Source organism: Muntiacus reevesi, chromosome 2, assembly GCF_963930625.1.
Source record: "Muntiacus reevesi chromosome 2, mMunRee1.1, whole genome shotgun sequence".
NCBI lineage: Eukaryota > Metazoa > Chordata > Mammalia > Artiodactyla > Cervidae > Muntiacus > Muntiacus reevesi.
In genome coordinates this window covers 276252329-276278016 of record NC_089250.1, presented here as the reverse complement: position 1 = coordinate 276278016, position 25688 = coordinate 276252329, and the positions used below count along the sequence as shown (strand labels likewise).

The 25688-nt window shown below is 56.1% G+C and overlaps 1 protein-coding gene across 3 annotated transcripts; it reads right to left on the bottom strand.

The window, feature by feature from the left end:
• Window positions 1-4214: 4214 nt before the first annotated feature.
• PRKCG (protein kinase C gamma) lies at window positions 4215-24814 on the bottom strand. 3 transcript variants are annotated; one of them, XM_065920779.1, is made up of 19 exons: window positions 24683-24814; window positions 23106-23309; window positions 22696-22727; window positions 21596-21678; window positions 17430-17541; window positions 17136-17267; window positions 16247-16403; window positions 15496-15630; window positions 15120-15207; window positions 14556-14585; window positions 10955-11107; window positions 10454-10642; window positions 9370-9461; window positions 9216-9278; window positions 8961-9099; window positions 7883-7963; window positions 6655-6762; window positions 5108-5248; window positions 4215-5028 (listed from the first exon to the last, which is right to left on the bottom strand). In XM_065920779.1, exons 2-19 carry the CDS (start codon window positions 23273-23275, stop codon window positions 4840-4842), a joined length of 2094 nt encoding a protein of 697 aa, XP_065776851.1. In that variant the 5' UTR covers window positions 23276-23309; window positions 24683-24814; the 3' UTR covers window positions 4215-4839. The 3 variants fall into 3 exon arrangements, with proteins under 3 accessions (XP_065776851.1, XP_065776850.1, XP_065776852.1); XM_065920778.1 differs by having other exon boundaries at window positions 23106-23313; window positions 24683-24800; XM_065920780.1 differs by having other exon boundaries at window positions 23106-23313; window positions 24647-24784.
• Window positions 24815-25688: the final 874 nt, after the last annotated feature.

Sequence of the window (25688 nt, the reverse complement as noted above, 5' to 3'; positions counted from 1 at the left end):
CTGACCCGGGACTCCAGCCAGGGTTTGGACCAGTAACTTGTCTAAAAATCCTAACCTAGGCCACCAATCCCGACTCCATGCCTGGACCTGACACCCCAATCCCCCTTTTTTGACTCTTACTGGGAACCGGAAATCCCCCAAGGGGGTCGCTAACCAAGGACCCTAATCCTGTACCCTGGCCTTGACCTCAAGCCTCCCATTCTAGTTGAAATCTTAAAAAAAAAAAAAAAAAAAAAAAAAAAAAAAAAATCTATTTATTTGGCTGAGCTGGTCTTAGTTGCAGCTTGAAAACTCTTAGTTGTGGCACATGGGATCTAGTTCTCTGACCAGGGATTGAACCCGGGCCCCCTGCACTGGGAGCACAGAGTCTTAGCCACTGGACCACGGGAGAAGTCCTTGGACTCTTCTCTTGATCCTTAACGTCCAATTCTAACGCCAAGACCTTGACTTTCTAACTCTGGTATGGTGCCTTGACCTCAATTTGGCATGCTAATCTGAAATCATGGACCACAACCCAGATTCAAGATTCCAGAACATTAATCCCCCACACCATCCCAAATCCCTGCAAGCCTCTGAACCTGGGGTGCTAGAACTCCATCACAGGCTGCTGGCTCCCAGGATATTGGGGCCTAGAGACCTGGAGCAGGGTTTTGGCTAGAGACTTCAGAATGCCCAAGCCTTGATCTGGGAATCCTCCCCCCACACCCCCACCTCTCAGTATCCTATTCAGAGCAAGTGACCATCGTTCAATAGAAAACAGGGCTCTGAACTCTAAAATCCACATCAGGAAGTCTGCAATCCCCATTTTCGTTACAAGATCCCCCAAATCCCCTCCCAGAGAGTCTGGACTCCAGCTTCCACAGATAAGACTTCCAATTATAGACCCTCTTCAACCTCCAACCTGGAACCCAGATCCCCCGAACCCTGGACCTTCAAAACAAGAGAGCTTCCAAGTTCATGGCTGTGGCCTCAAAAAGTCCAGTCTTAAATCTGGAGATTTCCTTCCAGGGTGCTCCTAATCCCTTAGCCACCACACTCACCCTTTCCTGAGAATTTCTCCCTAAACCACACAGTCTCATGATTTGGGGGACTCAAACTGGGATCCCCATCTTATGTCAACCGGAGCCCTCAAACTACCTGAGTACCACGATCTCCATCACCTTTTTAACTGTGATGGTTAAGAGCCCTAACCAGCACTCCCCCCACCAACAATGCGGCCAAGACTTGAGCCCCCACTCTCCTTGACCAGAATTCCTGGAGCCTCGAAATTGAAATTCTTTAAACTTGACACCACCCCAGTAAGAACCCTGGAGCTTGAGACAACCTTCATCCCAGTCTGGGCCCCTCCCCAACCCCAGCCTCTAGGGATTCCAATCCTCCCCGCCCGCCCCCCCACCCCCCGCCTCGCCTCCCCCCACTCCCCCTACCCACCCACCTCCCGCCTCCTGAGGGATTCAGGCGTCTGAGCCCGCCGGAGCCCCGACCCCCGCCCCATGGCTGCAGGGCTTGATCGCCAGCTGCCTGCTCTCCTTCCAGTCCGCTTATCTCAGAAACCAGCGTCAGAACCCCTGTCTCGCGGGCTGCCTCCGTCCCAGGTAGCTGACCTCAGCTCCCCCCACTGGCTCCTCCGACTCAGACGGCTGGGACGTGGCCCACCGGCACCCTTCTCACTCCCGCCTTGGGGCGCCCCTCCTTCCTCACTCGGTTCCTCCACACTCTCAACGGCCCGCCCAGATCTCCTCATTCGCCTCCAACCGCCAACCCTTCCTCCTTTGGGACCCCCCTCCCTTCCCCAGGCCCAAAGCCTCCTTCTTATCCTTCTTTATCCCTGCCTTTCCTGGATATAGGCTTTTGGATCCCCGGGGGTCCCCATTCTCCAAGCCCCAGGTCCAAACTCCATCGGTCCTCAGTCCTGGGGAGACGTACGCCCTCTTTCCGGGGACCCCTTCTCAGACTCGCAGCCGGCCCTCCTGGGCCCGGGCCCTCCTCCCTCACCCAGGACCGCCTCCCTCGAGGGTCCGGCCCGCGCCCTCTCCCGTGCACACGGTCGCCGAGGTTCGGACGCCGAGTACGGTTGCCCCGTTCTGGGACCCTCGGACTCCGTCCCCCCGGGCTCCTCAGGCCTAAACATCCCTCCATCGCCCATTGCCCCCCGAACTCGGGCGTCCGATCGAGGGCATCTCACCCCCAGGAGCCATTCAGCCCCGTTCAGTCCAGACCCCCAGCCGCCTCAGGAGGAGCCCCCGCCCCCCACCAACCTGCTTCCCGGACTCTCCCCTCGCGCTCACCTCGCTCAGGGCTTGGCGGACGCTCCGGGCCGCGGGCCCCGCAGCCGCATGACCGACCCCGCGGCTTCCCCCGGCCGCCGCCGCCGCCGCCGCCGCCACCGGGGTCGCCGGTGCCCGCGCCCCCCGCCCCCGCCCCGGAGCCCGGCGTCCCGGCCCCCTCCCGGCCTCCCACCCCCCACCCCCCGCGCCCGCGGCCTCACTCGGCGGACGACGCCGGGAGCTGGGACCGGCGGCCGCTCATTGGCTACTGCGGAGGAGGGGAGGGGCAGGAAAGGAGGAGGGGGGAGATAGGATGCGCGGAGGGAGGGAGATGGGCCTCGAGAATGGGGGAGGCAGGGAGCGAGAGAGAATAGAAACAGAGGCAGGGGAGCCCGAGAGGGGCAGGGGCGCACGGGGAGGCGGAGAGGCTGCCCAGAGCTGAGACCCGGAGGCTGTGAAATTCTGAGACTCCCGGGTCTGGAGACTGGAGGAGACACAGAGATGGCCTGGAAGAGACAGAGAGATGGAGAGGCAGAGACCGGATCTAGGCAGGCCCCCTCTTCCCCCAGGCTCAGAGATACTGGGCTCCTGGAAGTGGAGAGGTCACAGAGAGACAGGTAGACTGTCAAAGGCCTTTGGGCTGCGAGATGCTGAGGCCCAGAGACCTTGAGGTAGAGAGAGAGATGGAGAGAGAGAGGGAGGGAGAGGAAGAGGGAGGGACAGAGAAAGAGAGGAGAGACCCTGAGACGGATAGACAGCAGGGGCGGTCCTGGGGGTCCCTTGAGGAAGACTGGGGCTCTGACCAGGCGTGGGGGCGCAGCCTGGGGTCTGGGCGGCTGGAGGAGACGGGAGGGGGCGTCCCGGGCCGGGGGTCCCCTGAGCAGCGGGCGGGCGCAGAGCGGAGCCGCGTCCTGCAGCCGCCGCGGAGCCGGGAGCCGGGCCAGCACCCCCCCACCCCCGCCGTGATGTCAGCGGGGCCACTCTTAAAGGGGCAGGCCGCCCGCCGAGGGTCGGAGCCGGGTTTGGGGGCCGCGGGCACGGATGGGGACCCCGCGGCTGTGCTGGGGGGGAGACAGGGGGAACCCCAGCATCCAGTCAGACCGAGTCTCGGGAACCCAGGAGTCTGCGGGGACGAGGAGACGCCGGGGCTCCCCGAGGGAGCCTGTGAAGCTTTGGGGCTCAGTCCCCTCCAAACGCAGACAGAAGCACACCGTTCCACGGGCCTGTCCCCATCCAGGGACTACACTTCCCATCAGCCCTGGCGGCGGCGGGGGCCGCGCCTGGGGGGAGGGTCTGCCACAGGTTCCGCTGGGAAGTGTAGTCTATTGGGACTGTCCCCTCCACGCCCCTCACTCGCAAGTGGGTCAAGGGAAAGAGCCCCGCAGGGTGCGTCTGTCCGCCCTACGCCCCACGTCGCTGAGCCTTAAGCTCACAGGTTTCTCTGTCGTACGGTCTCTCAATGGCAGGGCTGCCTCCGTCTTCCCTCTTCCGACTCTCCGGCCTCCGAGACTCAGCCTGTCCTGTGTGCCTGGGAGCTTACCTTGCTCTGGGCAAACGTGTGCGTGCTTGTGTCTCTGTGCTCCCGATCTCTGCCTGACACGCTCAGCTGTCTGTGCGTACAGCTGCCTCTTCGTTCCCGTGTCCACTTTGGTCCTCTCTGTGTGTCTCTGCTTTCTCTGGGTCTCTGCTGTTTGCGCTCATGCCGTGGGTATCTTCTCTCACTTTATGGGTCTCTGCGTCTGCCCCCACCCCCGCAGCCTCCTACTCAGCCCCTCTATGTGTGTGTTTCTATGTACAGTCATCGTCCCACCTCCATGCCCCTTCATTCTCCAAGCTTAGAAGAAAAACATCCAAACGCTTGAGCATCAGCATCCCAAATTTATTCTCCAGCAGCTGTGGCCGGGCGGAAGAGGGGATCGCAGAGAGTCCCAAGAGTGGCAGGCATTTGGGTAGAGGTGGGGTTCCGAGCAGGACTGGAGGAGCCATGCGGTGATGGGTCTGGGGGTGGGGGAGCCTAGGACGAAAGCTGGCGGAGAACAGGTTGGGGGGGGGGGGTATCTTCCTTACATCCCAGGAATCCCTAGAGCGCAGAACAGGGGCACTGGAGCAAGGGGGCACAGCCTCCCACTTACTCCGGAACTGGAGCGGCGGTGGGTGGGGCCTCGGAGGTGGGGGATGTTCTGGAATCCTAGTCTAGAACAGCCCACCCCATGAGACTATTTCCCAGGAAGAAGAAGAAGGAAGAACAAAACGAAAAAAAGAAGAAGAAGAACTGGGATGGTGTCGGTGGTTCTGTAAATTGGTGGGACAGAGTCCAGGATGCTCAGGCAGGTCAGAATCTAGGGCTCAACAGCAGCAGAATCTAGCGCACGGTAAGACTCTAGAGATCGTACTGGGAGTGCGGAATGCCAGGAACGCTTGGGCGGGGCGGTTCGAGCCCGAGGGGCGGGGCAGAGGCCAGAACGCTGGGGAGCCAGGTCTAGAATTGGAAAGGGGGGTGGCACGGTGAGGCGAGGACCAAGGCCGGGGCGGAGGAGGGAGCCGTGGGGACGCCTGGTGGCGGTAGGTGGGATTACATGACTGGCACAGGCGTCGGGCTGATGGGGCTGCGGGCATCCGGGTGCACGAAATCCGGGTTGACATAGGTGAAGCCCTGGAACTCGGCCTGGTCGATGCTGGCCAGAACCAGGCGGTCAGGGGGTGTCAAGGCCGGCGCCGCCCGAGTGAAGAACTTGTCGAAGTTCTCGCCACTGCGGCCACACTGCGGGAAACACCGGGAGGGAACCATGAAGCGTCCGACCTCTTAGGGGCCAGCGTGGTGTTCCCGCGAGGGCACTGACCGGGCGGGGTCTGAACGGAGGCGCGATCTCCAATCGTTCCAGCCTGTCCCAGTCGATCCAGCGGAAAAAGCCGTGAGCGCGGATGGTGGGTTCTCCATCGGGGCCCGAGCCCAGGCGCTTGGCCGGGTGCTTGGTGAGGAACTGCGGGGAACACAGAGAGAGACGGACAGACAGACAGAGTCCCAGACAAGGAGGCCCAGAGAAAGACAGGGCAGGGAGGCGGGGGGAAGACGAGGAAGGAGGAATGGAGAGACAAGCATGGAGATCCAGAAAGAAGAATGAACAATGGGGGGTGCAGAGATGGGGAGGCGGGGAGAAGAGAGGGAGAGAGAAGGAGGAGAAGGGGGATACATGAGGTGGGGTAGATGAAACTCGAACCCAGAGACCCGGGGACAGACAAAGAAACAAGCAAGATCAGGGTGTGAAGGTGTGAGTGGCAGAGAAACCCAGAAAGAGAGGAAGACGATAGGGAAAACATCCCAAAGGGAAAGTGGCAGAAGAGAAGAAGGTGGGAGAGAGAAGACCCCGAGAAAAGGGGGAACAGAGACCCAGAAGGAGGGCAAGACTCAGCAGGGAGAAGAGAGAAGGGAGGAGGAGGTAGGAGAAGAGAGAAGGGAGGAGAGGGGAAGGGGTGGAGGAGACTCAGGAAACAAACACCCAGAGAGAGGGATGAAGACCCCATATGAAGGAGGAGACTCAGAGAAAGGGGAAGATGGAGACCCAGAAACAGAAGATGAGAGAGACCCAGAAGGAGAAGGATAGAGAGCCAGTGTGCATGCGTGTGTGTGTGTGCATGTGTGTGAAGGGGAGTTCGTGAGAAGGTAATAGAGACCCAGAAAAAGAAGATGAGAGAGACCCAGAAAGAGAAGGATAGAGATCCAGTGTGTGTGTGTGTGTTTGTGTGTGTGTGTGTGTGTGTGTGTGAAGGGGGGTGGGTGAGAAGGTAATAGAGGCCCAGAAAGAGGAGGAAGAAGACAGAAGAGGTGAACAGAGACCCCGAAGGACACAGAAAAAGCAAACAACAAGGCAGTGACACAGAACACCCATCGTGTGCAGATGGAGGCAGAGTAACGAGACAAAAGCCCAGAGAGATGTGGTCAGAGAGACGTGGAGACAGGAGCTCGAAGCAGAAGCCTGCTAACATCTGCTGTAGGCTCGGCTCCTTCTCCTGCCTTCACTTCACAACCCTGGAGGAGGAGACGGTGGCTCCCAGAGTGCCTTGCCCCAGATCCCACAGGAGGAAAAGTGGCAGGAATTAGGTTTGACTGACCCACTCGGCTAAGCGCTACCTGCCCCGAGCTGGGGAGAGGCGGGGAGCCGAGGACAGGGTAGAGGCCACCCTTGGACTGCCTGGGGCAGCAAGGCAGGATGTGATTGTTCTAACAAGATCTCTGTGCTATATAAACTTTTTCAGCAGATGGGAGTAAATCGACTTGAGGAGTGGGAGCCTTTTCCTAATGTGCAGAGACTGTGTGGGCAGTCCTGGATGGCAGTCGTGGGCGTGTGGGTTGTGGGCCTGGAGAATCTGGGAGTCAAGGGGTTCTCACCCCCTTGCAGATGGCCACAGCTTCCCGGGAAAGTGACTTGGGGTAGGTGACAGTTTGTTCCATGATGGCTTGAAACAGCTCCTCCTCGTCTTCTCCATCAAAGGGGGGCTAAGAAAGTAGAGGCGTTAAAGAGTCAGAGGCCTGACTACCTGGCCCCACCTTCCTGCCCACCACAAGCAGAGCCTGCCCCGGCCACCCCCACCCCCGCCCCCAGTTCCTGGAGAAAAACATGACCAGACCGCCAAAGCTATTTCTTTCTCACTCTCAGAAGCTCTTGTTTTCTATCTGAGATGCTTCAGCTCTCTGCACCTCTTTGCTGCTCTGTCTCTCTTTATCTGCTATGTAAATCAGCAAGGTGTTAATTAGGCAATGTGTCATTTAAATAGAAGAGAGAAAAACTGCAGGAAAAAATGTAAAAGCACTCTCTTGGCTGGATGAGTGGCCTCCAGTCTTCTTGGATTTGGAAAAGCAGTATCTAGACAAAGATTCTACTGTGGGGTCTAGGGAGTCTGTTTCTACAACTGAGTTGGGGGGGGGGTGGTCCTTGAATTTGGATGGGAAAAAAAACATGCATCCTTATTTTTTTGGAATCTAAAATTGAAATTCAGCCTTATAAATTTAGGAAAGAAACCCCAGCAGTAGTTGCGACTTTATCACTGATGGAAATCACAGATATTTTCTTATAAGAGTTGTGGATATCTCAAAGGAAAAAAACCAAAACAGTCATCTCTACTTTAAAATTACTGACAGGCCTTCCTACCTGCTTCCTATTCTTGTGAGATATTACTATTTAATACTGTTTAATTCATTAGCAGTAAATCACATATAAGTCCATATTCTAATACCCTTAGACAACCATACACGTTTAAGTTAGATTTATTTAGTTGGTTAAATGACTCAATTAAGCCTTTAACATTTTGTTAGACAGATTTCAATATGATTGACTTCTTCTGTAATGCTATTATCTTATTTCATGTGTTTAAAAGCATTGTTCTGAGAAAGGGGTCCAAGACACAAAAAGGGGGAAAGAACCCCTAGCCTGTGGGAAGTCAATGTTTCAGAACCACGGAGAGCGCTCTTCTAGTAGATGGACTTCTCCCCACAGCTTCCTACACTCAGCCTAAAGACATCCGTTCCTGACCTGCTCCTCCTGAGATAGGCCATGTAACAGGTGGCACCCCTTCTGTGTTGCCTTTAGCCAAACCAGCCTCTCCCCAGCGTCCCTTACCTGTCCCGCCAACATCTCATAGAGCAGAACCCCAAAGGACCACCAATCGACAGACTTCCCATAGGGTTGGTAGGCAATGATCTAGCAGGGAGGGAGAAAGGTGAGCAACTGTCATTTGTGGTTTAAGAAAACGTGGGCCCCTCCAGCTTCACCACCTGGAAACCCTACCCGACTTTAAATGCTTTCAGCACAAACTTTTCACACTCAGAACGCTTTGGCTCCATCCTTTGGAACATTTGAGAAGCAGATTCTACCTACTCAGAACATTCCTTTGGTTCCAATATAAAGGAGATTTAAGCACTAAGTTGCAAGTTCCGCCCACGCATTTAGAATATCTAGATAACTGAACTCTCTCCTTACAATGTCAAGTGGACGGCACAGAACTTCAAGAGCCCAGAGAGTCCTAAATCTGGACACATACCAGATTCTTGACTGGTTAAAGATAGCTGTCGCCAGCCCTGAAGAATTCCAGCCACAACAGACCAGAGTCAGAGGCGGAAAGGTGTGTGTATTTTTCGAAATCTTCCCAGGTGATGCTGACCAGCAGCTATGTTTTGAAACCATTGGCTGGTCACTCAGGCAGAAGCACAGAGTCACCAGGAAAGATCCAGGCCAGCACCGACAACCCCACCTCTCCCAGGGAGAAAAATCGGGACCTGCTCTCAGTCTGCTTATATACAGTCCCAATCATTAGCCACAACCCCCAGCAAAGTCAGAGCCGATTCTTGCCCACTTGAAATATTCAGGGGACAGCCTCCACAAGCCTAATGTTCTAGTGGGATGGGCCCCACTCCCCCAGAGTACACTGGGAATCTTCCCCCAGCTTCTTAGAACGGTCCAGTAACAGGTCCTGTTCTCCAGAATCCCTGAAGGGGGTCCCGCTCTTTCAGAACATTCACCCACAGTTCTTGCCCACTTTGCCTATTTTGAGACCCAGCCCCGCCCACTCCGTGGTTGGAACAGTCCTTGACTCCCATGAAGACCCCGGGGTCAGGTCCCCACATTACGAACACTAGACCCCCAGGCACGTCCACGCAGCGAGCTTGGAGAGCTCTAAGAGCGGGGGAGGTGGGCTTACCTCGGGGGCTATGTAGTCCGGGGTCCCGCAGAAGGTGCGAGTGGTGCTCCCGGGAAAGACGTTCTCCTTACACATGCCGAAGTCGGTGATTTTGATGTGCCCTTCAGCATCCAGCATCACGTTGTCCAGTTTCAGGTCCCTGCGGGTGGGTTGGGGTGCAGCAGGGAGGAGTTGCAGGAAGGGGGAGAGAGTGAGCAGCCTGGAGCCGTTAAGCTCAAATCCCTCCCCTCCACTGAAAGGCCCGGGACTGCTCACCGATAGATGATGCCCTGGTTATGGAGGAAGAAGAGGCCGATGGCGATTTCTGCGGCGTAGAACCTGGAGGAGGGGGCGGGGGGTCAGGAGGCCAGAGGCGGGACACCGCTCCCTTCCACTTTCCCCCCACCCTCCTCTCTTGGCCAAGACTTACGCTGCATGGGGTTCCTTAAACTTGCCCAGCTGTTGGATGTGGTACATCAAGTCGCCCCCGGTGACATACTCCATCACAAAATATAGGCGATCCTGGGGAGGGGGTGGACAGGGGCTTAGAGGCAAGGACACATCCATCAGGGGAGGGAAACGTCCATTCCTGCCCACTCCAGGCCAGCGTGGAAGGCTCTGGGCCCATGCAATCAGAAATCCAGGGCAACTGTGTACGCCTACCCGCCATCACAGAATCTCCACCCACTCCATCCTCTGTTACTCTCAACTGTCGGGTGTTCCCCCTCCTCCCTTCCCGGGATTTAAGATTGAGGTCCACCATTTGCTTGAAGTCTCAGGCAAACTGAGACCTCTTTCCATATCCACTCACTCACACATGCAGTCTTGGCCACCAGCTAGGGACCAAAGCTGTTCAGGCTTCACTTGCAAATGATACTAATTTTTAAATTATTTTTAAATTTTTGGCTGCACCTTGCCAGCTTGCGGGAATCTTAATTCCCCGACCAGGGATCGAACCCACGCCCCCTGAAGTGGAAGCATGGCGTCCTAACCACTAGACCAGAAGGGAATTCCCAATACTAGTTAAAAAAAAAAAATCTAGGAAGCTGGCTACGCCCACTCAGAGCTCTTGAAAGTAGAGTCACGCCCTCTCTAACCTCTGACAGTTCTGACTTGTTGTCCCATTTCACATTCTTCGGAAACGCCTTATTTCTGATGACTCCTTAACTGAGAACCCACGAGTGACAGCCTCATCACGCAGAGCCCAGTTGTAGGCAAGCTCACTCACGCACTCTTTTACTCCAGAAGCCGGTACTCCAGAAACACCCACTCAACCCCTAGGGAGTTCAGGCCACGCCCACTCATGCTCCCAGCCCTCTGGCCACGCCCTCCACGCCACCTGCGTGCTGGCCACACCCACTGAGGAGCCGGCCACGCCCCTTCAGAGTCCGCCGGGTTCTTCTGCGCTTTCCCAAACTCAGACTCTCAAAGCCAATGCGAATTCATCTGGGGGGTTGAGGGGGAGGGGATGAAGCAGGGCCCCTGAGCCAGCCTGGGGCCCCCTCCTTTCGCACCGGGGTCTGGAAGGTGGAGTGAAGCTGGGTGAGGAAGTGTGGCCGGCCTCCGGGGCCTCGGCCACCCAGGGCCAGCACGCGTTTCTCCACCAGGGTGCAGTCCACGTCGTCATCCTGGACGATCACGTCTTTCTTCAGGATCTTGATGGCGTAGAGCTCATCGGAGCCCCGGCGCTCGGCCAGCATCACCTAGGGACAGAGGCCTAGTCCATCTGGGAACCCAGAGCGCTGGTCCCTAGCCTTCCCTTTCAAGGAAACAAAGAAACAGAATGCTGGGTTCCCCCTCTCACTCTCCGGATGCCCTGACGTGGCCAGCCACTCCTTCAGGGCAAGTATCCACATCTTTAGGCCTCTCCTTTCCAGGAACTCAAGAGGCCCCATCAAGCCATCTTTGGGGACTCAGAAGCCTAGTTCCTCCCCCAGACTCTGATTTCATTCCTAAGAAACCTGACCCCTCCCCCAGACATCCTCCCCTTCCCCCAGAGCCCCCAGGAATCCAACCTTCCCAAAACTGCCTTTTCCTAGAACCATGAGGAAGCTGAAGTCCGAGATGTGCAGTCGTCCAGGGCTCGCCCCGAAGAAACAGCGCTTGGAGTCGGTGGGACTGGGGGACGGGGAGGGGATGGGAGAGGAGGAGGGACCCGTCCGCACCCTCTGTGAGAAAGGGGAGACATGCAGAGCTAGTCAGACCCTGGAAGGGGATAAGGGGGTGCCCCTCAGAGAGACAGCATCCAAGGACAAAAGGGAAGCGGAGACACACAGAGATGGGAAGATGGAGAGAGAAAAAAAGCTATTTCCATACCCATCTTTGATTTAGGGACTTTTCCTGATTTCCCATAGCCTGGAGGTTTTACTGGACTTCCTTTGTGGCTCAGACAGTAAAAAATCTGCCTACAGTGTAGGAGACCTGGGTTTGATCCCTGGGTCAGGAAGATCCCCTGAAGAAGGAAATGGCAACCCACTCCAGTATTCTTGCCTGGAGAACCCCATGAACAGAGGAGTCTGGCGGATACAGTCCATGGGTTCCCAAAGAGTTGGACATGACTGAACGGTTAACACCGAACTTCGGAGGTGGTACTAGTGGTAAAGAAGCTGCCTGACAATGCGGGAGACATCAGAGATGTGGGTTCACTCCCTGGGTCAGGAAGATCCCCTGGAGGAGGGCATGGCAACCCACTCCAGGATTCTTGCCTGGAGAATCCCACGGACAGAAGAGCCTGGCAGGCTTCGGTCTCAAAGTGTCGGACACGACTGAAGAGACTCAGCACACGTGCCTGGAGAGTTTAGTGTTCAGCTAGCACTTAGACAGCTTACTATATGCCATCAATCCTCCCCATCAGCACCACCACCCGATCTCCCATCTTAGAGAAGGTAAGCAACTTGCCCAAAGTCACAGAGCAGGTAGAAAGCAGAGCCAGAAATCAAAACTCATTAATGCCAGAGACTGTGTCTCCCTCCTCTGTGCTTCTCCACTATCACCCAGCAGGTGGCTTGGGTCTGGAGTCGAGTGCTGAATGCAGGTCCTGAACTTCTAACTTCAGAGCACATTCAGAACCTGAACACTCTTACTGTAATTGCCTCCCTGGGCCGAGCTGCCGGCAACTCACCTCTGGACCTCAATGATGCCTTCTTCCTCCTCCTACCGTCAGTTCTCGACACAGAGGTAGTCCTCTTGTCTGAATCAAAACCATCTCGGGCCACCTCCAGTGCCCTCCCATCTCACTTGGTCTATTTACTTACTTAAAAAATGAACTTATTTAGCTGCGCTGGGCCTTAACTGCAGCATGTGGGATCTAGTTCCCTGACCAGGGATTGAACCCAGACATAGCTGGCCTGCTCCCACCTCAGGGCCTTTGCATGTGACCTTCCCTCCGTTGGGAAGGCTCTGAGCTATCCTTACGGCTATTTCATCTCCTTTATCTCTTTGCCCAGTGGTCACTTTCTTGGTGAAGCCTTCCCTGCTTATTGTAAAGTCTCACAAAACAGCACTCCCTATCTTTAGCATTTGTTTTTCTCCATAGTCATTCATCATTGTCTAACACGGGATCATCAGTGCCTTTATTTTGTTTAATGTCTTCCTCCCAGGAGGGCAGGAGTGTATTTTTTCCCCCTCTCTTCTTATTTGCTGCTATATCCCCAGTGATTAGAACTATGCCTGGCACACAGAGGGCTCAAGTAAAAATATGTTTGTTTTGAAAGAAGAAATGACAGAGTGAAAGTGTTAGTCACTCAGTCATAGCTGATTCTTTGGGACCCTGTGGACTGTAGCTTGCCAGACTTCTCTGTCCGTGGAATTCTGCAGGCAAGAATACTGGAGCGAGCTTGCCTTTCTCTTCTCCAGGGGATCTTTCCCACCCAGGGGTGAAACCTACATCCCCTGCATTGCAAGGCAGATTCTTTACTGTCTGAGCCAACAGGGAAGAAAGAGAGAAAGAGGGCACGTGTTCCTTCCTTGGTCTGGAAATCTGTCCTCCTTTTCCTTTACCCAGGGAATCCTGTACTTCCTGTTGAAGTTTTTCTCTGACTTTCTCAGGTCCTGCCAGAGGTTTAGGACTCCCCAGTGCCCGAGGCCATCTCCATGATCAAATACTTTCCTTCCCTATCTGTAACTTTCATTGAAAGAGGAGCTCCCCGGGGAATGGCCTGATTCTACTCCCAGAATAGGGCTTGACTTATGTAAAACTTCAGGAAATAGGTGTTCAGGAAGTGAAAAAGGAAAAACAAAACCAAAAACCAATGGAGGAGAGAAAGGCCACAGTGAGAAATGGACAGAAAACGTCAAGGAGCAATTCGGGTGTCACTTCCTCAGGAAAGTCCTCCCTGATCACCTCCCCGGCCCCTGCCAGACTGGGTTAACCTCTGTGCTTCTTGGGTGCCCTGGTAGTTTCATCGCTAAGTCATGTCCGACTCTCGTGACCCCAGGGATTGGAGCCCCCCAGGCTCCTCTGTCCACAGGATTTCCCAGGCAAGAATACTGGAGTGGGCTGCCATTTCCTTCTGCATGGGGATCTCCCTGACCCAGGGATTGTGCTGGGCGGGAAACCTGTGAAACTGAAAGTGCCCCAGACACACCTCGCCCTTGGGAATTCCTCAGACGCCTTTGACTTTTCCAGCTCACGGGCTGGCCCTGTTCTGGGGGCGGCCCTGCCCGGTCCTCATCCAACAAGAGTGGGTCCTTAGGGGCCACTCGAGGGGGGACACACCCACAAAGTCAGGAACAGAGAAGGGCCTGGGTCTGCGAGAGCCCCTTTCCTGAATCTTCCCAGGGTGGAATGAGAGATGCTACTGGTGGCCTTATGGAGAGGCGCACAGTGGGGTGGGGAGCTGGGGGTGGGGGTGGGGGATTTGGGGCCCATCCCAGGCCAGTTGGAAGACTTCACTTCATACATACATGGCTTGGCTGGCAGGGCGCCTGAGGCCATGGTTCCCCACAAGTCATTAAACACAGATCACAGAGGCTGGGTAGGGCCCCAACTGGGGATCCTGACCTTTGCTTCCCAAGGTTGATTCAGCCCAGAGGAGAGTTGGGGCTCCCCAAGTGTACTGGGATCCTCCCATCCGCTGTGTGCGCCTCCTACCATCCCCCAACAATAGAAACGCTGAAGACTGCAACGCGGCCAGCATAAAAACACTTTCCTCAGGAGCTGCAGGTGGCAGAGAGAACCCTATTTTGGACCTGCATCTCCTAGAGCTCTGCTCCTTCTTCAGTGCCAGGAAGAAACAGAAGTGTAACCACAGAATCCGAGACCCACAGGCCCGGAATGATAGACCACAGAATTCCAGAGCCAGGCCCCGCAGTCCATGGAATGCCAGAAACACGGGACCCAGAATTGATAGCTACAGGGCCCCAGAGCCTCTCAGCATCTTTGAATCTAAGGAATCTGTGATGCTGTCCCTACCTTAGGGAATTGCCTGAGGGTCAGACTGACCTCCAGAGAGCGCAGATTACTCAGCAAACACAAGACCTGCCCCCAGGTATGGTATGCTCTCCACCCATGCGTGTGGAAATGCAGACAGATATGAGAGGGATGAGATGTGTTGGGGACAGATACAAACCACGGGAATGAAGCTGCCTCCAACCCAAGCCTCTGACTCTTCTCACCTCGTATAGTTCCAGAGGGTAGTTACAGGCCTGAGGGAGAAGAAATCAGAGTCAGAGCCTCCTGGGAGAGGCAGGCGACGGCCCTAAAGCAGGGGATGGGGGCCCCCGGAACCCCAAGCCATAGGGATGGATGTGTGTGCATGCGTGTTAGTTTAGTGTGTTAGTTAGCTTCAGTTGTGTCTGACTCTTAGAGACCCCATGGACCGTAGCCCACCAGGCTCTTCTGTCCATGGGGTTCTCCAGGCAAGAATACTGGAGTCTGTTGCCATGTCCTCCTCCAGGGGATCTTCCCAACACAGGATTGAACCCGCCTCTCCTGTGTTTCCTGCATTGGCAGGAGGGTTCTTTACCACTAGCGCCACCTGGGAAGCCCTGGGGATGGATAGGAATTCCAGTTCCCAGCAGTCCCTTAGAAAAGCAGAAAGAACTCCAGGGTCTGCTGGGAAGTTTCCTCCCGGGACCAGCGGGCAAGCAGTGATGGAGTCTGGGGAAGGCCGGCTCTGAACTGTGGGAGGCTGCGCTCCCCGGGGGTGGGATGGGCGGGGAAAGCCGGGGTCTGGGTACCTCGAACTTCTGGAGGAGGTTGCAGTTGTCGGCGTCAGCCACCGGCACATTGTAATACTCGCCCTCCTCCTGGTTCAGTAACTTGTACCTGACGTTCAGACGGAGACCAGAGCGGGTTGGGGGGGGGGTGGGGAAGTTGGGAAGACGGATGGGGCGGGGGTGGGGGGACACCCAAGGGAGAGGCAGAGACATCAGAAGGGGGGAAGAGACGGAGAGAGCGAAAGAGTGAGATAAGAAGAGAGGGACGGGGGTGGGGGAGGATAAAACAGCCCAGGGAGGCCGAGAGGACGGTGTCCGTCCGGGAGGAGAGAGACCACACCCCAGGGGAAGGAGGCGCGGGTGCCGGCGCCGAGCCCAGCCCCCGCCCGCCCCTCACCAGCCGTCCACCGGCGCCTTGAGCAGCTCCGAGACGCCGAAGGACATGGCGCCCATGAAGTCGTTTCGGGAGGTCCGGTCCCAGTCCCACACCTCCACGCTAAGCCGGCGCTCCACGTCCCCGGGCTTCAGATTGCTGCGGGGAGAAAGGGGTGCAGTGAGGGGCCAGCTCGTGGCTCCCCGACCTCCGCACCCTCGATGCTGCAGGAGCCGATAAGCCTCCTGAGCTGGGGCCTCTTTCCAGCTCTGCGGAGTGTGTTCCCACCCCGAGTCCTCCCGAAGAGGGTCCCTCTCCCCACCTGGGCCCAAAGTCGACCTAGAACGCTCTCTCAGTCCCCCTCCGTGGTCTTTCGCATCCGTGCCTCTGGGCTTTTCTCTCCGGATCTCTCCCCTGTTCTCCCTCCAGAACCGTCCTTCTGTCTTTCTCTCAGCTGGCTTCTCTTTCTCTTCCTGCCGCCCACCTATCACACCCCGCCCCATGCCGTCTGTGTCTCTACTGGCTTTATGTTTCTTCCTCTGAGTCTCGGGGTCTGTCTAATCTCTCTGATCTCTGTCTTAACTCTAAAACGGTCACCTTCTGGGTCTCCATCCCTCTTTCTCAGTCGCTTCATTTTCTCCTCCCATCGCCTTCTTCTCCCTTTGCGGGGTTCCGCCTATCCTACCACCTGCTCTCTGCAGTCTTGTGGGCCACTAGGACTCTCAGATCGTTCTCTGTCAGTCATCACCGGGCCTCCCCCGCACCCGAGACTCACAACACAAAGGTCTCGTTCCACACAGGGTTTAGCGTGGCTTTCACTGTGCGGGTCTTCTGTTTGGTCAAATTCCGAGGGTCTGGGATGAGCTTCAGCTTCACATAGGGGTCGGAGAGACCGTTGGGGTCCATTGGGATGAGGTTCCGGGCCTCACCAACTGAGGGGGAAGGTGAAGGAGGGCATATGGGGTTAAGATCCAGGGAGAGGCCCCGGAGCCTTCCCCCAGCCAGCAGTCACGAATTCCAATGTCTCTACTTCCTCTTCCATGACCCATGTTTTTTTGTTTCCTTTTCTTTCTTTTAAAAAAATCTTTTACTTCTCCAGTACCCAGAAGACAGGGCATGAAGCCCTTTCCCCAGCCAGTGATCCAGAAATCAAACCCAAAGTCCCTGGCTCCCTTAGGATCCTGGCCATATCACCAGGGCATGCATGCTAAATCACTTCAGTCGTGTCCGACTCTGCGGCCCCATGGACTGTAGCCCGCCAGGTTCCTCTGACCATGAGATTCTGCAGGCAAGAATACTGGAGTGGGTTGCCATGCCCTCCTCCAGGGGATCTTCTCAACCCAGGGACGGAACCCGGGTCTCTTATGTCTCCTGTGCCACTTGGGAAGCCATGTAGTAAACCAGAACCTCCCTTGGGACCAGTTCTTCTCTCGTCCGCACCCACCTCCACCCCCAGGACCTTGATGCCTAGAACACCCATCAGGAGAAGCAAGGCTGGAGACCAGGAGCCTCGAGCGGAAAGGGGCATGGCCGGGTGGCGGTCAGCGGTGCAGGCGGGGTCAGCAGTGCGGGCGTGAACTTTGCGAGGGGGCGTGGCTTCCCTGGGTCGGTGAGGGTGGGCGGGCAGCTCGGGGGCGGGGCCAGGCGAGGAGGCGGGGTCTCACCCGTGACGTGGATCTCATCGGAGGTGGGCGCCCGGATCTCCAGCTGCAGGCGCCCCCGGCGCTCCGTGTGGTCCACACCGCACAGAGAGGGCACGCTGCGCACACAGCGCCGGTGCACGTTCATCTCGCAGCCTGGTGCGGGGGACAGAACTGGAAAGTGGGACTGCGGGTCCCATCTTTAGCTCCAGACTCCACTTCCCTTCCTCCACGCTCCCCCCCGCTCCTGCCCTCCACTACCACTTGCGTTACTCTGCGCTTTTGCAGGGGCCCCAAGCGCCAGGTTCGCAGACTCACAAGAACACTTCATGCCCTGGTGCACCAGTCCGTAGAGCAGGGAGCCACAGTGGTCGCAGAAGGTGGGGCTGCTGTAGCTGTGAAGACGGAACTTGTGCTTGTTCCGGGGATCCTGGGGTGGGGGGCGGTCGGGAGGAGTCGGTCAGAAGAGGGGGCCGGAAGGGGTCCTGAACAAGCACCCCCCCCCACTCTTCCTCTTCAGCCCTGCTCTCCCAGTCTTCCTGCTGTTCCGCCTCACCCATTCACTCGCCAGTATTTAGGGAGTACCTACTGCGTGCCTGGCACTTTTCTTGGTGCGAGGACCAAGCCCCTGAGCAAAACCAATAAAAACTGCAGTCCGTGTGGACTTTACTTTCTAGTCGAGGGAGACAGAAGATGAACACGACAAATAAAATATATAGGGCCTTCCTTGGTGGTGCAGTGGTTAAGACTCTGCCTTCCAGTGCAGCGGCTACCTGTTCCATCCCTGGTGGGGCGGCTAAGACCCACATGCCTTGGGGCCAAAAAATCAAAACATAAGCAGAAGCAATATTGTGACAAAATTGCATAAAGACTTTAAAAACTAGTCTGCATAAAAACAATCTTAGAATATATAGTATGAGGTATGGATACAGATGCTCTGGACAAAGATGGAGCAGGGATGCGCACCGTCAGGGGTCGGGTGGGGGGGATTGAAATGTGAAATAGAGTGATCAGGGAAGGTTGTACCAACAAGGTGGAATTTGGGAAGAATCTGAAGGAAGTGGAGGCGTCCAAGGTCCACAGTCCCTACCCTGTAGTCTTCCACAAGCTGTTCTTTGAGGACTTGTGGGCCCCCACGATCCCCGGGTCATTCATGGTCAGCCTTTTTCAATGTCTGGCTGTGACGACCAGCCTTCTCTGAGCCCCGTGTGGGATGGAGACTATGCCCTCTCAGTTTTAGGGACCCAGGTATCCCAAAGATAAAGTGTAAACCACACAGCAGGGTCTGGTTAAATGTGCTCGGCAGTGTTACTGCTGTCATTACTGCCATGGTTGTTACTGGTCTTTTTATTGCAGTCCCCACATAGCCCTGGGTTTAATCAAGAGTTGGGCCATTCCCCAGTTGTGTGATTTCAGGTACATGCCTGATTTTGAGCCTCAGTGTCTTTATCTGTCCAATGGAAATAAACAATCTATATCTTGAAGCAGTGCTTATAGCTCAATTCCAATTAAGCATGAATTTAAGACACCAGGAAAAGCATTCCTCCTTCCACCCTCAGCAATGTCTGAGTACAAAATAATTTGATATTTGCATTTTTCTAAGCGGGCTTCCTTGGTGGCTCCAATAGTAAAGAATCTGCCTGCAGTGCAGGAGACCCGGGTTTGACTTGTGGGTTGGGGAGATCCCTTGGAGACAGGAATAGCTACCCACTGCATTATTCTTGTTTGGAGAATTCCATGGACAGAGGAGCCTGGTGGGCTACCGTCCATGGGGTCGGAAAGAGTCAGACCCAAACGAGTGATGAACACTTTGGGGCTTCCCTGGTGGCTCAGATGGTAAAGAATCTGCCTGCAATGCTGGAGACCCGGGTTCAATTTTCTACGAGTGCACTGTAAGAGTTTTATAGGGTGAAAATTCGAGACCTTCTTAGGATTTTATTTAGAAGTTCAGCGGGGATTGAATGGTACTTGGGTGGGGAAAGGTGTTGGCAATTGCATTCTCTGAACCTCCAAAGGCCTTCAGCTGACCCGAGCTCCCAGTGTTCCTGCCACATGAAATGAGATGCTGTGGTGAAAATTCCCAGCAGGGTACCTGACAAGGGAGTTGATGTGGTTATTCTCAGGGTGAAAGTAGCTATTAAAAAGGGAGACAGTACTGGGATTCCGATTTGGAAGATTAGGGTCCAAATTTTGACTCTGCCCATGACCCAGCTGTGTGACCTTCCCCCCATACCACCCTTTTGAGAAATTCAGGGAGCCTCTCCATAAAATGGGACTGTGAGACCTCCCTGAAAGGGTTCTTGTGCAGACGGAATGCAATCATGCGTCTGGAGCCCTGAGCACTTCTTAAGCCCTTGATCTGTGTTGCTGACAAGAATAAAAGCTTAATGCTTCACAGAGAGAAAAGAAAGCCAGATAGGGAGGAAAGGCCTTGTCTGCACTATTTCCTTTCATTTCCTCACTAATAATAGTAACAGTTTTACAACCCAAGGAGTTGGCTCATTCAGTTCTTAAAACAATCCTATCAGATGAGGGCATGGTTATTAAACCCCATTTTACAGACAAGGAACTCCAGAGGTGCAGAGAGGTAAATTAACTTCTGGAAGGCCACAGAACCAACACGCGGTGGAGGTGGGACTCAAGCCCAGGTGTCCTGGCCCAAGAACTTCCATTAGATGGGGACAGGAACAATACCTAACTTTATAAGCTGTTGAGAAGATTCATTCTTATGCTATGTACAAGATCCCTGTTAAGTACATGCAGTGAGCCTTGGGTAAATCAGATGGAGTGTTTGGTGGTGGTGGCGGTGGGCGGGTGAGGCAGCAAATCATAATATATACAGGTGCTGGGAGATAGTGGAACTCAATCTATGGTCTCAGAAGTCGCATCCTCTAAACTTCAGTTTTCTTGACCTGACAAGCTGGCAGAATGCCTCATGGACTTCCGTGGTGTGCTCTCTCTCTTTCTCAACCCGCCTCTTTCTCCATCTGCTAACCATAAAACCATCTCCAACTCTGTGTCAAACCCTGGGCTAGTCTCATGCTGCCTGACTTCACTGAACTGTCAAAACAAGCCTGGGGGCGTCTAGATTGATGCCTATCCCACACGGTAGCCCTAACTATAGGCGGCTGTTTCTTTTTTTTGGGCTGTTCCGCATGGCATGTGGGATCTTAGTTCCCTGACCAGGGACTGAACCTGTGCCATCTCCAGTGGGAGTGTGGAGTCAATCATTGGATCAGGGAAATCCTACAGGTGGCTATGTATTAATTCAAATTAAGCAGGATTATTTGGAGAAGAAAATGGCAACCCACTCCAGTATTCTTGCCTGGAGAATCCCATGGACAGAGAAGCCTGGTGGGTTATAGTACATGGGGTCGCAGAGAGCCCGACACAAATTAGTGACTAAACCAAGCAGGATTTTAAATTTCCGTCCCTTGATGGCTAGCTATGATGGTTGGCAGCTGGATGACAAAGACACAGAATGCTTTCATCATGCCGGAAAGTTCTCCAGGTCAGCACTAGATGGTCAGCCCCACTTTACAGAGGGTGAAACTGAGGCTCATGAGAGGAGCCCCAGGGCCAGACAGAGAGTGAAGGAGGGATCGAGGGTGGGCATGCAGGGTGGACAGTTCTTGTTAGCCCCTTGATGTTGGGGGTGGAGAGGAGGGAGAGAATGGTTGTGTGTATCTGTGTGTGCGTACACGAGGGATGTGTGCATGCACATATCTGTGTGCAACATGGGGGGATTTGTGTGTGTGCATGTACAATACTCATACATATGTGTGTGCACACGGGTGTCTATGTATGCAAATATATGTGTGTGCATGGCACACACAGGGGGCATCTATAAATGCACATATGTGTGTGCGTGTGTGTGTATGACAGGATCTCTCGGGCTTCCCTCTCTCAGCACCTGCTAAGCAGTTCCCTGAATCTACCATTTTCTATTCTAGTTTCCCTTTCTGAGTGTCTGCCCCTCTGTCTCTGAGTTTGTCTCTCAGTCTTTCTGGGTTCCCTTTTCCTTCCTCCCATGTCGCTGACTCTGTTCCACTGCTCTTGCTTTCTCCCCCCTCTCCCAATCTGCCGGGGTCTCTTTTTTTCTTCATCTCTGGGCTCTCTTTCTCTGTCTTATCTCAGGATCTCAGTGCTTGCATCAATTTCCCTCTCTCTGTCTCTCTGCCCCTCATCCTTCTGTTTTCCGAATCTCTTAGCTCCTGGATCACAGCCGAGCTCCTCCAGCACCGAAGTCCCCTCACCCGGCCTCCTCTCTGTCCCCCACCTGGGTCCCCAGCCAGTCTCGGTCCCCTCTCATTCCCCCTTTCCAGGCCAAGGGCAGGGAATCTGGGCCAGACCAGCTCTCCCTATCTCTCCAGCCCCCCTCCCCTCCCAGCCTTAAAAATAGCAGGAGAAATTGGGACGGACGCCGAGGGGGTGAGGGCGGGGGCGCGGCCCGAGGAGGGAGAACCAGGTGTGCAGGCACTCACGTCCGTCTGGGGGCCCTTCCCAGCGCCTGGACACTCGAAGGTCACAAATTCGTGGCATCGTCGGTGAACCACAAAACTGCAGACTGAAGGCAAAAATCATAGAAACCCAGAGCGGAGAGAGACCCCAGTGGACAGAAAATCAGAAGGAGGGGAGACCCAGACAGAAAGAAACCCTGGAGAGAGGGATCTCCATAGGGTTTGATACAGAGAAAAGCAGAGACCTTGGCATGCAGAGAGAGAGAGAGAGAGACCGAGAGACAGAAATTCTAAGATCCAAAGAAAGAAACAGAGATGCAGAGAGTCACGGAAACAGAGAAACACAGAGCGCCCAGTGCCTACACATAGCCAAAGCCGGAGACAGAGATAAGAGAGGCAGAGAGAGAGAGAGTGAGAGAGAGAGAGAGAGAGAGAGAGAAGGAGACAGAGAGAGGGCAAGAGAGGGAGACAGAGAGAAAGCAGGATCCAGGGACAGAGATTAGAAAGTGAAGAGAGAGGCAGGCAGACCAGAAGGGAGGAGACACAGAGAGGTCCTTCAACAGAACAGAGAGCATCAACTTGGGCAGAAGTGAGTCTGGGGGCGACGCCGACGGCCCGCCCCCCTCCCTGACTCACTCTGCTCTCAGCAGTGGCAGCTGGTACTTTAGGACTCGCCCCCCCTCCCCCGGCCCCCATATCTGCTGGCCCCACCCAGCCCCCACCAGCCCATCGGTGACCCCACCCGGCCTGCCCCTTCCTAGGAAGGGTGTTGTTGTCATGGCAACGGCAGCCTGGGGGGGGGGGGCTCTGACTTTGCATCTCCAGCCCCCCCTTCAGCTCCCCTTTCCCAAATCTCCCTGTTCCCATGGCAACAGATTCTCCAAATATCTGTCCCCACCTGGAGCCGGCCGAGGGAGGGGCCCCCAGTGCCACCTCCGCGGTGGCCCCGCCGTCAGAGCTCCCCCCCCCCCCCACTGCAGGCAGTGTCTCTGCCACACCCCCCGCCCAGGGCTCCCCCGCGCCTCTCTGGGGACCAGCGAACACGTGTGTCAAGCAGCCTAGACTGCGGGTCCCCAGCCTCCACCCTTCCGAGGGTCCCAGGAGTTCAGGTCCCCAGCTCTTACCTTGACATTGCAGACCCTGTTTTCCAATCCCCCTGTGAGAGTCAAGGATCTGAGGTCAGTGCAGAACAGGGTGCTGGACCCCCTCGCCTCTGCGGATCGTGGGAGGCCCGCGTACTCCCACCCGCCTCCCGTCGGACCCAGGAGTCTGAACCCCAGCTAGCCTCCTCTTCCCAGGACCCCGAAATCCTGCACCCCCCCGTCCGTGTCCCTCTTCTGTCAGACCCAGGAGCCCAGGCCCCCAGACCCTTCCTTCACACCCGGAAGGCCAGGACGCCCGCCTCCCTCTCTCTGACCCAGGAGTGCCGGCCTCTAACCCGTGCCCAGCCGGGGGCCAGGAGCCAGGGCCGCTGCCCCTGCTTTTCTGCTCATCAGGGGGCCCCATCCCCCGGGGCCCCAGCCCCCTCCCTCACCATATGAAGTCAGTGCAGTGGCTGCAGAAGGTCGGCTGCTTGAAGAAACGAGCGGTGAACTTGTGGCTCTTGACCTCATGGACCACCTTCTGCCTCAGAGCCCCCTTTCTGCAAAACAGGGGCCGGGGTCCGCCCTCTGAATCGCCTCCGCCGGGGCCCAGGCCGGACATGGCCCCAGGAACGTAGCAGGGACCGGGATCCTGCCTGTCTGGGGAAACAGGTGGAAGGGCGACTAGCCGGAGGCTCGGCAGGACAGAAGAGCCGGCGGAAGATGCCGCGGTGGGAGTGAGAGGGGCGAGGCACCTCCAGGAGCCGAGCGCGCGGGGCCGGGAGCGGAGCCTCGGGGCGCGCCGGCTCCGCCAGGGGGAGCGAGAGCCGAGAGCACGGGCGCGGAGGAGCCGGAGGCACGGGCGGCGGCGGTGGTGGGAGCTCCGGCTCCGGCACCTGCTGAAATGTGGGAGCCCCGGGCGGGGGGAGGCGTTGCCATGACGACCGAGGGGCGGGGTTTCGGCTTAAAGGCGTCTCCCTCCCACCCTCCTGGAGAGCCCAGGGACTATGCCCCCCGTCTCCAAGAGACACATACACACACACACACGTCCGCACACCCACTCCGGAGGCCGGGTGAAGGTGGGGGGGGGCACCCTCTCTTCGGTGCCCTGCCCCCTCCCCAATCTGCCGCGCCGCCCGGTCTTCCGACCCCCTCCAGGGTGCTGCGGCGACTCCTGTGAGTCCACCGCAACTCCCCTAGGGCCTCCGTCTGAGTGTGTCTCCCCGTTTCATTGCACAAACTTTGTGTTGGTGCTGAGATCCAACGGTGAGCAGGAGGGAGTCTTGGCGTCTCACTTTTTCGGATGTCAGCCAAGTCTCAATTTCTCCCTCTGGGCTTCTTGTGATTTTTGTACGTCTGTGTCTCCCTCCGGGAGTGTCCCTTTCCCTCGGCCTCTGTTCCTCTCCCTGTATTTCTAGCTTTCTCTGACTTTCTGGGTGGGTCTGGGCTCCTTTCCTTGTCTCTGAGAATTTCTGCTTTTATTTCTCTCTTTTCTTCGCTGTGGGTCTCCAGCTGTTTGTCACTCCCCCTGTGGACCACCCCCTCCCGGGTCTTGGGGTGTCTCTCTCTCTCACTCCAAAGTCTGTCTCCCTGAATCTCTCCTTCTCCCTCCCTGTCTCCGTCTCTGTGGATCTCTGTTTCCCCTTCCCCCCGTGTCTTTCTCTTTGGGAGTCAATCTGTGTCTGTCTCCCTGTCTCGTTCTCTATGTTCTCTTCTTTCTGGTTCTTTGCATTTCTCTCCCCTGGTCTTTGCAGATGCTTTCTCTCTGTCCCTCTCCGTTCCTCTCTGACCACTCTCTGACTCTGAGTCTCTCTCCATCGCGGAGGTCTCTCTCTGAATATTGAAGTTGATCTCTCTCCCTTTCCTTCTCCCCTCTCCAGCGCTATCCTTGTCCCTTCTTCACTCACAGTGTGTCTCTCTGTCTCTGTGAAGCCCTCTCAGCTCGGGGACGGGGAGTGGGTGGAAGCTCTTTCCCTCCCTCCACGTCTCTTACTGATTCAGTCTGTCCCCACGCCCGGCTCTGAAATACCCTGGGCATCTCCGTCCGGGGGCTGGGAGGGTCTCTCCGAACGTCTGGCCCGGTCAGGTTTCCTCCTGTTTTCCCCTCCGTCTCCCCACCAGGGTCTCTGTGGCAGCCTGTCCCTCCCCCGGCTCGCAGGCGCTTCCCAGTTCCGGCTCGCTGGGGGTGGGAGGGGAGGAGAGACAGGTTCTGTTGCCAAGGGCAACCACGGCAGGGCCGGGGCTGCGAGGCGCAATGCACTCTGGGACTTGTAGTCTGAGCCTGCGGATCGGCTGTCCTGGCATCGCGGCTGAGAACTTTCTCTCCCGGCATGCCTCGTGAAACTGGGCGTGGCGCTGCGGCGAGTCTGGGGACGCGACATGCCCACTGCACGTTCCCCGGGACTCGGCGGGGGTCGAGGTCCGCTTCTGAAAGCCTAGTCGGGGCGTGAGCGAATCCGAGCACTAAACCCCCAAACGTGGGAGCCACTGGCTTTCCAGCCCTTCCAGGCGTCCGCCGTCCCCCAGGATAGAGGATAGGGGGCGGGGGGTGGCCCCGAAAACAGACCTAGGAACCCCACCGCGCTCTGTTGCAGTTCGGCTTGGGTTCTCGAATCACCAGCATATCACCCTTGGTCCTACAGCTGTTCTGGTGCATTCCAGAAGAGGGTCAAGCGTGGGGTGGGGAGGGAGGCGCCGTTCGAGAAGGTGGGGATTGATTTAGGTCCCCTGGAATTCCAGGGTGGACAGTGCAGAGACCGAAAGGAGGCTTTTCCTCCCCAAAAGGGCGTAAGCCTGCTCTAGATAGCGCTCCCCCGCCTCCAGCGGGACCCTTCCCTCTTTTGCAGTATCTCTTCCCAATTGCTTTTGCGGCTGTAGGTGGAGAAAATGGGTTGCACGATCCTTGAATTTCCCCCCAAATCATGTCACTTATGTATTTTTGATAGTCTTGGAGAAATCTGACAAACCTGTGGGACAGAGATTCGTGGCAGGAGTAACTCATTTGATCTTGGAAGTGTTCTGTTAACCATGTGTTT

Bases quoted from the DNA above. Each gene is read 5' to 3' on its own strand.
- PRKCG (XM_065920779.1), bottom strand. From the start codon at position 23,275: ATGTCCGGCCTGGGCCCCGGCGGAGGCGATTCAGAGGGCGGACCCCGG. The intron at 17,268-17,429 runs GTGAGTCTGCGA...CCCCCGCACCAG, and splicing joins CCAGGGCATGAAGTGTTCTT to GCTGCGAGATGAACGTGCAC. The intron at 11,108-14,555 runs GTGAGAAGAGTC...CCTTTCTCACAG, and splicing joins ACCCTCTGGAACTATACGAG to AGGGTGCGGACGGGTCCCTC.